Genomic DNA, 13,351 nt, shown 5'->3' on the forward strand with positions numbered 1-13,351 from the left:
TGGTACGTGATGCCTCTCCCTCAGTAGTTTCCCTGTGTAGACGGTTGATAGATTGGTACGTGATGCCTCTCCCTCAGTAGTTTCCCTGTGTAGACGGTTGATAGATTGGTACATGATGCCTCTCCCTCAGTAGTTCGCCTGTGTAGACGGTTGATAGATTGGTACATGATGCCTCTCCCTCAGTAGTTCCCCTGTGTAGACGGTTGATAGATTGGTACGTGATGCCTCTCCCTCAGTAGTTTCCCTGTGTAGACGGTTGATAGATTGGTACGTGATGCCTCTCCCTCAGTAGTTTCCCTGTGTAGACGGTTGATAGATTGGTACGTGATGCCTCTCCCTCAGTAGTTTCCCTGTGTAGACGGTTGATAGATTGGTACGTGATGCCTCTCCCTCAGTAGTTTCCCTGTGTAGACGGTTGATAGATTGGTACGTGATGCCTCTCCCTCAGTAGTTTCCCTGTGTAGACGGTTGATAGATTGGTACGTGATGCCTCTCCCTCAGTAGTTTCTCTGTGTAGACGGTTGATAGATTGGTACGTGATGCCTCTCCCTCAGTAGTTTCCCTGTGTAGACGGTTGATAGATTGGTACGTGATGCCTCTCCCTCAGTTTCCCTGTGTAGACGATTGATAGATTGGTACGTGATGCCTCTCCCTCAGTTTCCCTGTGTAGAAGGTTGATAGATTGGTACATGATGCAAAACTATAAATGCAAAATGTAAAGTGTTGGTCTCATGGTTCATGAGCTAAAATAAAAAATCCCACAAAAGCTTATATCTCAAAAATATTGTGCACAAATTTGTTTACATCCCTATTAGTGAGCATTTCTCCATTTCGCCAAGATAAACCATCCATCTGACAAATGTGGCATATCAAGAAGCTGATTAAACAGCAGTGGTGGAAAACATATCCAATTGTCATACTTGAGTGAAAGTATAGATACCTTAATAGAAAGTTACTCAAGTGAAAGTGAAAGTCACCCAGTAAAATACTACTTGAGTAAAAGTCTAAAAGTATTTGGCTTTAAATATACTTAAGTATCAAAAGTAAACATATTTGCTGAAAAAGTACTTAATTGTCAAAAGTAAAAGTATAAATCATTCAAAAGTTATATTATTTAGCAAATCAGTTTTTTGAATTTTCAGATAGCCAGGGTCACACTCCAATACTCAAACATTATTTACAAAAGATGCATTTGTGTTTAGTGAGTCCACCAGACCAGAGACAGTATGGATGACTGCGTGTTCTCTTGATAAGTGTGTGAATTTGACTATTTTCCTGTCCTGCTAAGCATTCAAAATGTAATGTGTACCTGTGGGTGTCATGGAAAATGTATGGAGTAAAAAGTACAATATTTTCTTTAGGACTGTAGTAAAGTAAAAGTGAAGGTAGTCAAAAGTCTCATTAATTTTTTTAATTTATTTTTATTAAAGTACAGATACCCCAAAAAACTACTTAAGTAGTACTTTTAAATATTCTTTAAAGTACTTTACACCACTTTTAAACAGGGACAATAAAAGGCCACTCTAAAATGTGCAGTTTTGTAACACAACACAATGCCACAGATGTCTCAAGTTTTGAGGGAGAGTGCAATTGGCATGCTGACTGCAGGATTGTCCACCAGAGCTGTTGCCAGATAATTTAATGTTAATTTCTCTACCCATAAGCCGACTCCAACATCGTTTTAGAGAATTTGGCAGTACATCCAACCGGCCTCGCAACCGTAGACCATGTGTATGGCGTCATGTGGGCGAACGGTATTCTGATGTCAATGTTGTGAACAGAGTGCCCCTCGTTGGGGTTGGGGTTATGGTATGGGCTGGCATACTATGGGCAGGCTATGGACAATGAACACAACTGCATCTTATCGATGGTAATTTGAATGCACAGAGATACTGTGATGAGATCCTGAGGCCCATCGTCGTGCCATTCATCCGCTGACATCACCTCATGTTTCAGCATGATAATGCACAGCCCCATGTCGCAAGAATCTGTACACAAATCCTGGAAGCTGAAATTGTGCATACTCACCAGACATGTCACCCATTGAGCATGTGTGGGATGCCATGGATTGACGTGTACAACAGCGTGTTCCAGTTCCCGCCACTATCCAGCAACTTCACACAGCCATTGAAGAGGAGTGGGACAACATTCCACAGGCCATAACAGCCTGATCAACTCTATGTGAAGGAGATGTGTTGCGCTACATGAGGCAAATGGTGGCCACTTCAGATACTGACTGAGGTATTTTTCAAGGTATCTGTGAGCATCAGATGCATATCTGTATTTCCAGTCATGTTAAATCCATAGAATACAGCCTAATGAATTTATTTCAATTGACTGATTTCCTTCTATGAACTGTAACTCAATAAAATCTTTGAAATTGTTGTGTGTTGCATTTATATTTTTGTTCAGTATCAGAGACAGGGCTTTGGGTGAGGGGTTATCCCACCCTGGAGCTCCAGAATTCCATTGGCTTGTGGGTGTAGATGTGTAAATCAAACCAAGGTTGCAATTGGAGTGATATGATTATAACTACAACTTCCCACCAAGTCCTTTAAAATATGTTGCATGTTTGATTACCTATTCAAATCAAAATGTCCTTGTGCACCTAGTGTTCATCTAACACCATGTCTTTATAAATCACAACTTGAACACTTTGAGCAACAAGGCACAATAAAAGGTATAGCCCATATCAGTTACCTATTGGGAAAGTTATACCAAAGACAGTACAGAATGAAGATAGGCTAAAATGGCTTCTTCAACAGAAATCCCTGATCACACTTGAAGGTGATGTCATGGCAATGTTGGCTAGCTATGCTCATGCACAGAAATACGTCATCGGGTCTAACGGTCGTCTCGCGCCAATTTGCCGTGTGCAGGCCACCATATCAAAGGCACTCTTTCGATATAAAGTCATTTTTTAATGAAAATAGTTTGAGTAGTAACATGTTCAAATAGTTAAGACATTGGCTCAAATATAGAATGTGCCTTTGAATTTTGAGAAAGTTAACAGCTAAGGAAGAATATTTCTCTTGTCTCATTGATTTCTCAAACCCGAATCCCAGCCTGGTCATCTTAATCTGTTTAGCAAGCGTTTCCTGCGATGTTGCGTAATCAAGGTTTAGAAACTGGTGATACAGTCACTTATAACTCCTCCTGTTTTCTAAACGGAATTTACTGAAGCAGGAAGAAGAAAAGTGATTTTTTTTTACAGAACCAGAAGGCAAGACCACAGACTAAAATGTATCCATTCAGCCTGTTTGTTTTTTTGGTGCTCCCGTATCAAGGTAAAGACTATGTTGTAACAGTATTTGCAATTTATCATAGCTACATTGCTATAAAACTCCATGAAGGCAGAAATTTCTCTTACTGTATTGTGTCACCTGGGCGAGATCGGCTAGCAACCCGTTAGCCTCATACACAACCTGTTTGTACCTGTGATTTGTTTAACTGTATTAGGATCTCAAACATTGGTAGCTGCAGTCTATCTCTATTTCATTGTGTTTGTGTTTAAGGAAGAAAGTTGTACTAAATGAATGTCTTCTTCCGTAGCTTGCTTAGCATGCTCTCCCATCAAGAAAATGGACAGGTGTGAAGATTTGTGGACGGGAATTGGATATGTGTACCAATATGAAACTCCGGCTGGATCTGAAATTGAGGTGTACTCAAACAATGTTAGTGGAGATCTTATGGTTTAATTCAGGATTTGTACTACAGACCTTGTCTTGATTATCCACCCTTCCCCCAAGTGCACACTTGCACACTTCCCGACATGGATTTCACAATGTTGGAAAGTCCCTGCAGCTAATGTTTACGCCCGTTCCAACGCTTTTAACCATGGCGGGAAGTGTGCAAGTGTACACTTTGGGGGAAAGGGTGTAGAATCAGGACACAAACTGTATATGTTGGTATTTGTTTTAGATAATAATTACTATGTTGTATGACAAAACAGGGCTTTTTGATTCAAACTTGAATTCAATTCTTTATTTTCTCATGTGCTTTCCCACAGACTCCAATAGCCTACCGTGGCATGAACAAGCCTTTTGAGGCACATCTCTCTGATAAGGTGATAAATGTGAACAACAGTGCTGTCATCCTCTCTGAATGCCTGAATCTGACATTCAAATATTTGTATTTTCTCCAGGTGAGTCCTGTTATTATTTCACACAATTGAGATAATTTGATTGTTGACAATTATTTTAGAGACGCTTACTTCCCATTTGTCTTCTCTTAAGGGCAAGGTGGAGGAGTGCCATTTACATTACATTGTTGCAGGTAAAGAATGATTTTCCTATTTTCTTTCATTTTAAACTTCTTGCACTTTCATATCGGTATATATATCCAAGGCAGTTAACGCTCATTTCTCTGGATAAGAGTGTCTGTTAAAATGTAAAAAACGTAGACTGACAATTCAACTGACATTTTAATTTACAATCCGACTGACACCCCGGGTGAGTACTCTAATATTAGCAAACTGATATCACCTCTTTGTCTGATCTTTGTCTGTAGAGAGGGAGCATGTGGATATGATAACTATCAATCTGACTGACACCTCGGACAACACATCAGGTAAGTACTATTAACTACTATAAAGACAGCTAATTACTGTCTATAGTATCTCCATCTGTAATAAAGTACATATTCAATTGAAATGACTTTACTCTCTGATTAAACTCAGGAAATGGAGACAAAGCCAAAGCCACTAGCCACACAAAGGAAATCACTGGTGAGTGTTTCCATATTGTTTCTTTTGTTTGACATTTTACTGTCACCACAGCTCCTTCTTCTTTTTCTTCTGAACCCAATTATGGACAAATGCGATAAGACAAACAAACCCCTAACTAAATCAGCAGGAGTTTTGAACAGTCTGGGTTCAGAATGTGGACTAGTTGATGTCTGGCGTGAGATCAAACCTCAAGCCAAAGATGATACTTTTCTAATGTACCCAACTCATATTCCACAATAGACGACTTATTTTTCCCCAACAGCTATCTGCTGTGAACAGTTGCTCTATTGATACGTTTGACTTCAAAATATATTTATCTGTGAACCTGAGCAGCTTTGTTTCTCTATCCAGAAATGAGAAACTTACTACATCTCTAATGGCAGATAAACATTTCAGAGCAGAAATGCATTGTGGGATTGTGAATTACAGACAGATAATAGTGACCCTACTGTACATTAGATGCTTCCACTGTATGGGAGGCGGCAAAACCCACTCGAAGTGGTACAATTATTTCATATGCCTCATTTAAGAAAAAGAACAGTGAGAAGTTGTGTGACATTGAGAAAGATGCGAACAATTGCACAAAAGGTTTTCTACTGAGAATTGGAGGCACGTAAATCTTGAAGCAAACGAAATCTTTAACAAACTCCATATCAATGATAACATGTTCCATGTTAGACAAAAACAAATGAATATGATAATCAAGTAAGCTCCTTGTCTATCAATTAAAAAAGAAGCAACCAGAATGCATGTTACACTCCCCTCTTTAGCAAAATGAAAGACCTCTCAAAATTAAAGACTCTCCCATAACAATGATTGGAGGATAAACATAATACTGGTCAAACCTGAGTCTATGAAGCATGGAGCTGCCCAATTTCCAACTTGACTATTGGTCAGCCCAAACTCGCAAATTCTTGTCTGGGACTTTGGGCAGATATGACTCCTCATGGGTTCAGATTGAATATCAATCTAGCCATCCTTTACCTCTGAATCAGTTTCATCATATTTGTGATGACAGTAAGTACACAGTAATGGCATGGGCAGACTGTAGAAAGCACTTGGGTATTTCAAACACGTTTTTTAATATGCTCCTATTTCTTGTTGCCCAATGTGTTCTTAAAAGTCGGCCTTCATAATTGGTGCCCGCTGGGTCGTAGGAGGTTCGCAGACTTGTTCCATAGTGGATTAAAAACAATGAAGGAATTTATCCAAATCCATCCCGAATATAACATCCCTGGTACACATTTGTTTTAAGTGCCTTCAAATCAGAAATGTTATCTTTATATTTATCAAATAATTAAAGCTGAGATCTCAGTTATCAGAAGTTAAGAATTAATAACCTCATCTGTATCAAATTAAATCAAATCAAATTGATTTATAAAGCCCTTCTTACATCAGCTGATATCTCAAAGTGCTGTACAGAAACCCAGCCTAAAACCCCAAACAGCAAGCAAATGCACGTAATACTTGATAAGATGTATTGTACATTATCCAAACATTATGAATCCTCCTTTGTTTCACTTCAAATGATGTGGGAAAATGACTTCGGCACGGAATTTGATGAGGAGGTTTGACTTGAGAGCTGTAATAAGATCCACTTCCCATTTACTAGTCCCAATATTAAGGAGACTAACTACAAATGAATGTTCATGTTTTAGCTTACCCCTGTTGAATTAAACTGTATGTTCCCAGACACCAAATTGCCTGAAATGTAAGACTGAGAAAGTACTTTTTTTCATCTATTCTGGCATTGCAATAAGCTAATGGATTTCTGGCGCTCTATTCATACAGCCACAGATATGGTATTGGTACAATCCAGTGGCGGTTGGTGCTGTTTATGATGAGGGAGGACAATAAACATTTTTATGGGCCTTATTTCTATTACAGCATGCTAGGTGACTGTCATTCATATTCCATTCACCCAGCTCAATGTAACATCGATAGATTTAGGCTCCTACATGATACTCTAATTTTCCCTATAGCCTTTATGAATTTGCTACAACCTAGCCTATGAATGAAAGTTTACAATGTAGGTGTTCAGGTCGAGATACATTTTAGTAATCAAGATGACAGACAGTAACACATTCAATACCGCCTTGCACACTCTGGTCTGCATCTATCTGATGTAGGGTGTAATCATTAGTAGAACAGTTATAAACAAGAGTTTCTATTGGACAAATTCAGGTATGTTTATCCCAGTTTCGTTCCGTTTAAGAAATATTTTTCAACAGAATCGGCTGAATGAATACACCCCGATCAAACGCAAAAATAGTTAACTTTCATAGGAGCTAGATCGTTATATAATTCCTTCTCGCATCTATGCCCTCTCCTCCTCTCACCTTTTCTTTCTCTCTTTGAGTCAACTACTCACCACATTTTATGCACTGCAGTGCTAGCTAGCAGTAGCTATTTTTTCTTCAGTACTAGATGAATTCTCTGATCCTTTGATTGGGTGGGCAACATGTCAGTTCATGCTGCAAGAGCTCTAATAGGCTGGAGGATGTCTTCCGGAAGTTGTCATCGTTTCTGTGTAAGTCTATGGAAGTGGAGGAGAACCACGAGCCTCCTAGGTTTTGTATTGAAGTCAGTGTTCCCAGAGGAGGAACGAAACTAGCTGTCCTCTGGCTACACCATGGTGCTACCCTACATAGTGATGTTGAGGCTACTGTAGACCTTCATTGCAAAACAGTCAATATATTTAGTATAGTTTTATCTATAAAGGATCACTTTTTGAATGTTACAATATTTTTATTAACATGAAATTATATGAGGAGGATGGTTCTCCCCTTCCTCCTCTGAGGAGCTTCCACTGGTACAGTACCCAAGCCTTTACCATCTTAACCAAATGCTGAATACTGAGCTAGATTCAGACAAGATAAGGTTGCTGACAACTTACTTTGCAAATAAATGTATTCTTGTGTGTTGGAAAAATGACAACCCACCCACTTTTCATTTGTGGCTAAAACAAGTTGCAAACTTCATGCCATTAGAAAAATGAATAATGGACTTACAGAACTGCAGATCCACATTCTTGAAAGTATAGTTTTTTATTGAAAAAAGCTCTTAAAATAGTACTTCTATTTCATATTTTATCTACATTTATTGCACTAGTTGTTTTAAAATCTCTGAAAATGTGTCTGCATTAACAGTAACAGTATTATGATATTACAGTATATCTGCTGCTATCAATAGATAGGTTGTAATACTAACTGCTTTATTTAGTTTTGCATGGAATGTATTTTCTGTTAGTCTTTATAATTGTTTATTTATTATATAATTGAAGTCAGAAATTTACATACACCATAGCCAAATACATTTAAACTCAGTTTTTCACAATTCCTGAAAATTCCCCGTATTCGGTCAGTTAGATATAGGATATAGGACTCGTTTAACTGTGGATATAGATACTTTTGTACCTGTTTCCTCCAGCATCTTCAGAAGGTCCTTTGCTGTTGTTCTGGGATTCATTTGCACTTTTCGCACCTAAGTACGTTCATCTCTAGGAGACAGAACGCATCTCCTTCCTGAGCGGTATGATGGATGCGTGGTCCCATAGTGTTTATATGCGTACTATTGTTTGTACAGATGAACGTGGTACCTTCAGGCATTTGGAAATTGCTCCCAAGGATGAACCAGACTTGTGGAGGTCTTGGCTGATTTCTTTAGATTTTCCCATGATGTCAAGCAAAGAGGCACTGAGTTTGAAGGTAGGCCTTGACATACATTCACAGGTACACCTCCAATTGACTCAAATTATGTCAATCAGAAGCTTCGAAAAGCCATGACATAATTTTCTAGAATTTTCCAAGCTGTTTAAAGGCAGAGTCAACATAGTGTATGTAAACTTCTGACCCACTGGCATTGTGATACAGTGAATTCTAAGTGAAATTGTTACGCTTGTCGTCGGAAGGAGACCAACGTGCAGCGTTGTAAGTGTTCATGATCTTTATTCCTCAAAAACACTCGAACAAAAATAACGAATACAAAACGAAAGCGAACAGTTCCGTAAGGCAACTCAACTATACAAAAAACAACTACCCACAAAACAATGCCTAAGTATGATTCCCAATTGGAGACAATGATAGACAGCTGCCTCTGATTGGGAACCACACTCGGCCAAAAACAAAGAAATAGAAAACATAGAAATAAAGAAACTAGAATGCCCACCCTAGTCACACCCTGGCCTAACCTAAATAGAGAATAAAAGCCTCTCTATGGCCAGGGCATGACAGAAATATTCTGTCTGTAAACAATTGTTGGAAAAATTACTTGTGTCATGCACAAAGTAGATGTCCTAACCGACTTGCCAAAGTTATAGTTTGTTAACAACAAATTTGTGGAGTGGTTGAAAAACGAGTTTTAATGACTCCACCCTAAGTGTATGTAAACTTCCGACTTCAACTGTGTATATATACACAGTATGTCATGTTTTGTTCCTTTACATGATACTTATATAGCACAGTTTAACAGGATCTCAACAACTGACGTAGACAGCCTTTTGTTTTTCAGCTGGTTTTCTGGTCTTGGTTCTGCTGCTGGGCATTGCTGGTTTCTTAGTGTACAGATATGGCAACATTCCTTGGAGAGACAAACATCCGTGAGTACCTTTTATGACCTGCATCAACAATAGGGCTCAGAGTGTACAACCAGTCATCTTAGCTGTCCAAAATGAATTCAGAGAGGATAAACTTATGATTCAGGACTGAACGCAACATTTCCTTTGTTCATCACACACCACATCAGATTTGCTCTTGTACAGCTAGATCGGCTGGGTCGGGACTACCTTAACACCAACAGGGAAAACCAGAGGTGAGTCAGACTCCGTCAACCTGAGGACATTTTTAGTAGTTACGTGGTTTAATGTGCTGAAGTGTTTCATGTTACATGACTAAATATCAGTTATCATGCCAGACAACAGCTTAGAGCAGCAAGAAGTAACACGTGCTGTTGTTTCAACTTCTGTAAGGGACAACGGAGAACCTGATGATCCAGCTGCTGGGAACGCTGAGTCTCTCCGATCTGTGCTTGTCATTGGCAGGTTAGACAGCCTATCTATTGAATGTAATATTTATGCTCCTACTATACTTCATGTCTTCCTCAATCTATAACTGCATTTGTCCCCTTGAACCATCAGGGACCAGGGGGATGGGGTGGAAGAGGAGATGGAGCCACCACACAGTCAGGAGACACATGTTGAGTCCTCTCTGCTGAATGGGCATCTTGTGAACAGGTTAACCTTTCTCTGAGAAAGACCCTCATTATTTCATTACCGGTTGGGTTTCATTATCCTCAGTCAGAGCTGATCCCATGAGTCATTGATCCCACAGGTTTAATAGAAAGACCTGTTTGTTTAACACATGATCCTTATATTCTCATACCTGTAATATCTAATGAACATGGTAAATGCTTAGCAGACAAGGAGAGAGAGGTGAGCCAAGCGAGAGGTTCGTTCAGCCAATGGGCCGCGAGGGAACAGATACTGAATTCTCTCAGAAGAGACATGCTGGATTTCCTCTGGTGAATGGAAACCATAAGGCCAGGTAAACTTTACCACATGGTGAATACCCTGATAGATCTTCATTGAATGATACAGATGGAGGATCTTAATTTGAGCCGGTTTGCTACAGCAGGAAAATAATCCTGCAGTAACAGGAAATGTGAATTGTTACGTGGGTTGATACATTTTTCATTAGGGCAAATCAAATCGGTCATTTTAAAGTGGAAATTACCAACTTTAGAAGCCTTTTAAACTTTGAATAGACTACAAGTTTGCATTTCATGCTGTGCAGGAAAATGCTCAGCAACAAAAGAGTGTTCAATTTAAGATCGTACCTCTGTAATCTCACAATGGGTCATGTAATAACGTTTGTCTTGTGGTGGATCAATGATGATGTCAGGTAAACTTCACTACATATTGATACATCCACAACTCATTGGGTATAATGTCACCAACTCCATTTTCCCACGGTTCATGTCAGCCTCTGTCTCTTTAGGGGACAGTATTATGGTGGATCATGAATGTGAATGTTGATGTCTTATTACTCCAACAGGGTTAACGATGAGACTAAGGAAGCGACTCCTGGTGCACAGAGTCCAGGACCTGCTCAGATGAATGGAGGTCCTCCCATGTCTGACAGGTGTTTAACTATTTCTAAAGTAACACTGTTCTGAGCTTTTTCTCCACTGTATTTTAATTGAAGGTACAGGATTGTATAATAACCATGTTTTTAACCATGTTTCCTGAACCAGCCTGTCTTACTGTGTTCTGTGTCTAAGGTTGGAGAACAACCCTGTTGGTCAGCGGATGAAGAAAACTGCTCTGGTGAACAAGCAGGACCAGGACTGGTCAGCAACGGCATGAAGCCAGTTGAAAATATATAGCATATAAGATGAAACTACGTGTAAATATAATAAAATATAACATGATATACACTGTAATATAGAACAATATAATATGACATTATATAATATCGTAACACTTACTTGAAGCTGCTTCTTGTATAGTGTTATATATTCTAATGAATGCATTCTTAACAACATGAATGATGCATTAATGCATACATAGGACATAACTGTATAGTAAAATTATAATATAATACTGTGCTGGTAAGCTGCTAGCTGTGGGGTTGCCCCCAGCTGTGGTTTCTATCATTCAGAGTATCTACACTCAACTGTGGTTCAAATCCATAGATTTTAGCTTAGTTGTTACCGTAAACTAGCACTTCTTAGAGACAAAGTTATGGGACATGCTGTATAACTACTTACCATTCTGAAGTGTAACAGTCAGGTTTTTATGTAACAATTGTTAATCCCTTTTTAAATGTTTATTTCTATATTTGTTTGCTTGATTAGATTGAATTAGTATGACTAATGCATTATTTTACCCTCCCGTATAGAGGGACATTATTTTACCCTCCCGTATAGAGGGATATTATTTTACCCTCCTGTATAGAGGGACATTATTTTACCCTCCCGTATAGAGGGATATTATTTTACCCTCCCGTATAGAGGGACATTATTTTACCCTCCCGTATAGAGGGATGTTATTTTACCCTCCAGTATAGAGGGACATTATTTTACCCTCCCGTATAGAGGGACATTATTTTACCCTCCCGTATAGAGGGATATTATTTTACCCTCCCGTATAGAGGGACATTATTTTACCCTCCCGTATAGAGGGATATTATTTTACCCTCCCGTATAGAGGGATATTATTTTAGTGACTAAAACATTTTCCATTATTTGTATCCAAAATATATTTCATTAAAACATATATATTTATTCTCATACCGGATGCTGTATTTTCTTCAAATATAATTGGAGCACAGAGACACCCTTTAGGAGCGGAAGACTATTTGCTCATCTCTAACATCCTACTTGGCTTAGACGAGAAAGGGAATGCAGAGAGGTGCCAAAGAGAGGACACTACTCTGTAGCAAACACTAACAGAGAGAAGGAGAGAACACTGTGGTGCAGAGATGGAGGGGGGATAAAGGAGAATCATAGCCTACTATCACTACCTTGACACATACTGTATAATAGAGGAACACAGCTAAATCCAAACACTTGAGGGCAGTAAAGAACCAGGAAGAACCCAGTGACATCACCAGTGCTGGTTCAGTCTGAGTTTAATAGCTGACTGTCTATTATTACAGCGATGTTAGGTTCTGTGGGTGATGTGTACTACTCATGCCATCTCAGAGTGCCCAAAATGGCCACTAACCTTGGCAAAGGCTATTTTTACCTTTCTGCTGAGATGGCCTCACCTCTGTGGCTGTGTGAGTGCTGGGGAGTGGGGTGACACGGAGGCTGTGTGATTCCCCCTCTATCTGTCTGCCTAGTAGGCCCTAGGCGTGTGTTACATAAGTATTTTATTGTGCTGAAGTGTGGGGTGACTGGGTGGTCAAGGCTGGAGAGCTCCCCCACAGGGACTACCACTGAGGGGGCACAGTAGGGGACAGGAGAGGGAGGAGTGTGTGTATCATACATATACTACAATGTATGAAACACACACTTTATATTTTGTATGAAACACACACACACACACACACACACCAAGCGGACAGAGCAAAGGAGCAGAGGGACAGGATTGATGATAATGGTAGTAGGAAGCCATATAATTATGAATTAAGACGCTCTGATGCACATAATAATTAGCTAAGAGCTAAGTAGCTAACGATCAGATTCTACAATGGCCAGGATTATGAGCCATCAAGGAAACGAACCCCTCCAGGAGACACGTATCAAACACTGATGACACACTATCAGTAACAATGAGCTTTCAAGGGGGGCTGGATATTGTACTACAAACCCCTTCCCTTCAATGTAGGGCCCTCACATCACAAACTAAAAAAAAATTAAGGGGAAGTGCACACTACAGAAACATTCATGCTCGTAGTTTGTTGTTGCCATGGCAAACTCACTAATGTAGTTTAACTTTCTGTGAATGGCCGGCTTTCTGCTATGAAATATCCAAAAGGGTGGTTGTACAGTACTGCACCATACTGCTATCCATGTGATCTGCAGTTTGCATTATCATACGGCTCACTAAGTCTACTGTATACCTAAGCAACTCTTCACATTTTTAAAGTGATCTGCCCTGACTGAAACCACCCACCTCTGTTC

The 13,351-nt window shown here is 39.5% G+C and overlaps 1 protein-coding gene across 3 annotated transcripts; it reads left to right on the forward strand.

Moving 5' to 3' along the window:
• Positions 1-3,163: 3,163 nt before the first annotated feature.
• LOC115123980 (uncharacterized) lies at positions 3,164-12,013 on the forward strand. Of its 3 annotated transcripts, none has more exons than XM_029653344.2 (13): positions 3,173-3,287; positions 3,553-3,674; positions 4,010-4,144; positions 4,236-4,275; positions 4,510-4,569; positions 4,679-4,726; positions 9,236-9,323; positions 9,470-9,535; positions 9,693-9,764; positions 9,861-9,956; positions 10,138-10,266; positions 10,777-10,863; positions 11,003-12,013. In XM_029653344.2, exons 1-13 carry the CDS (start codon positions 3,242-3,244, stop codon positions 11,085-11,087), a joined length of 1,074 nt encoding a protein of 357 aa, XP_029509204.1. In that variant the 5' UTR covers positions 3,173-3,241; the 3' UTR covers positions 11,088-12,013. The 3 variants fall into 3 exon arrangements, with proteins under 3 accessions (XP_029509207.1, XP_029509204.1, XP_029509205.1); XM_029653345.2 differs by having other exon boundaries at positions 3,176-3,287; positions 10,141-10,266; XM_029653347.2 differs by lacking the exon at positions 10,777-10,863 and having other exon boundaries at positions 3,164-3,287.
• Positions 12,014-13,351: the final 1,338 nt, after the last annotated feature.

The sequence above is a fragment of the Oncorhynchus nerka genome, linkage group LG26, assembly GCF_034236695.1.
Source record: "Oncorhynchus nerka isolate Pitt River linkage group LG26, Oner_Uvic_2.0, whole genome shotgun sequence".
NCBI lineage: Eukaryota > Metazoa > Chordata > Actinopteri > Salmoniformes > Salmonidae > Oncorhynchus > Oncorhynchus nerka.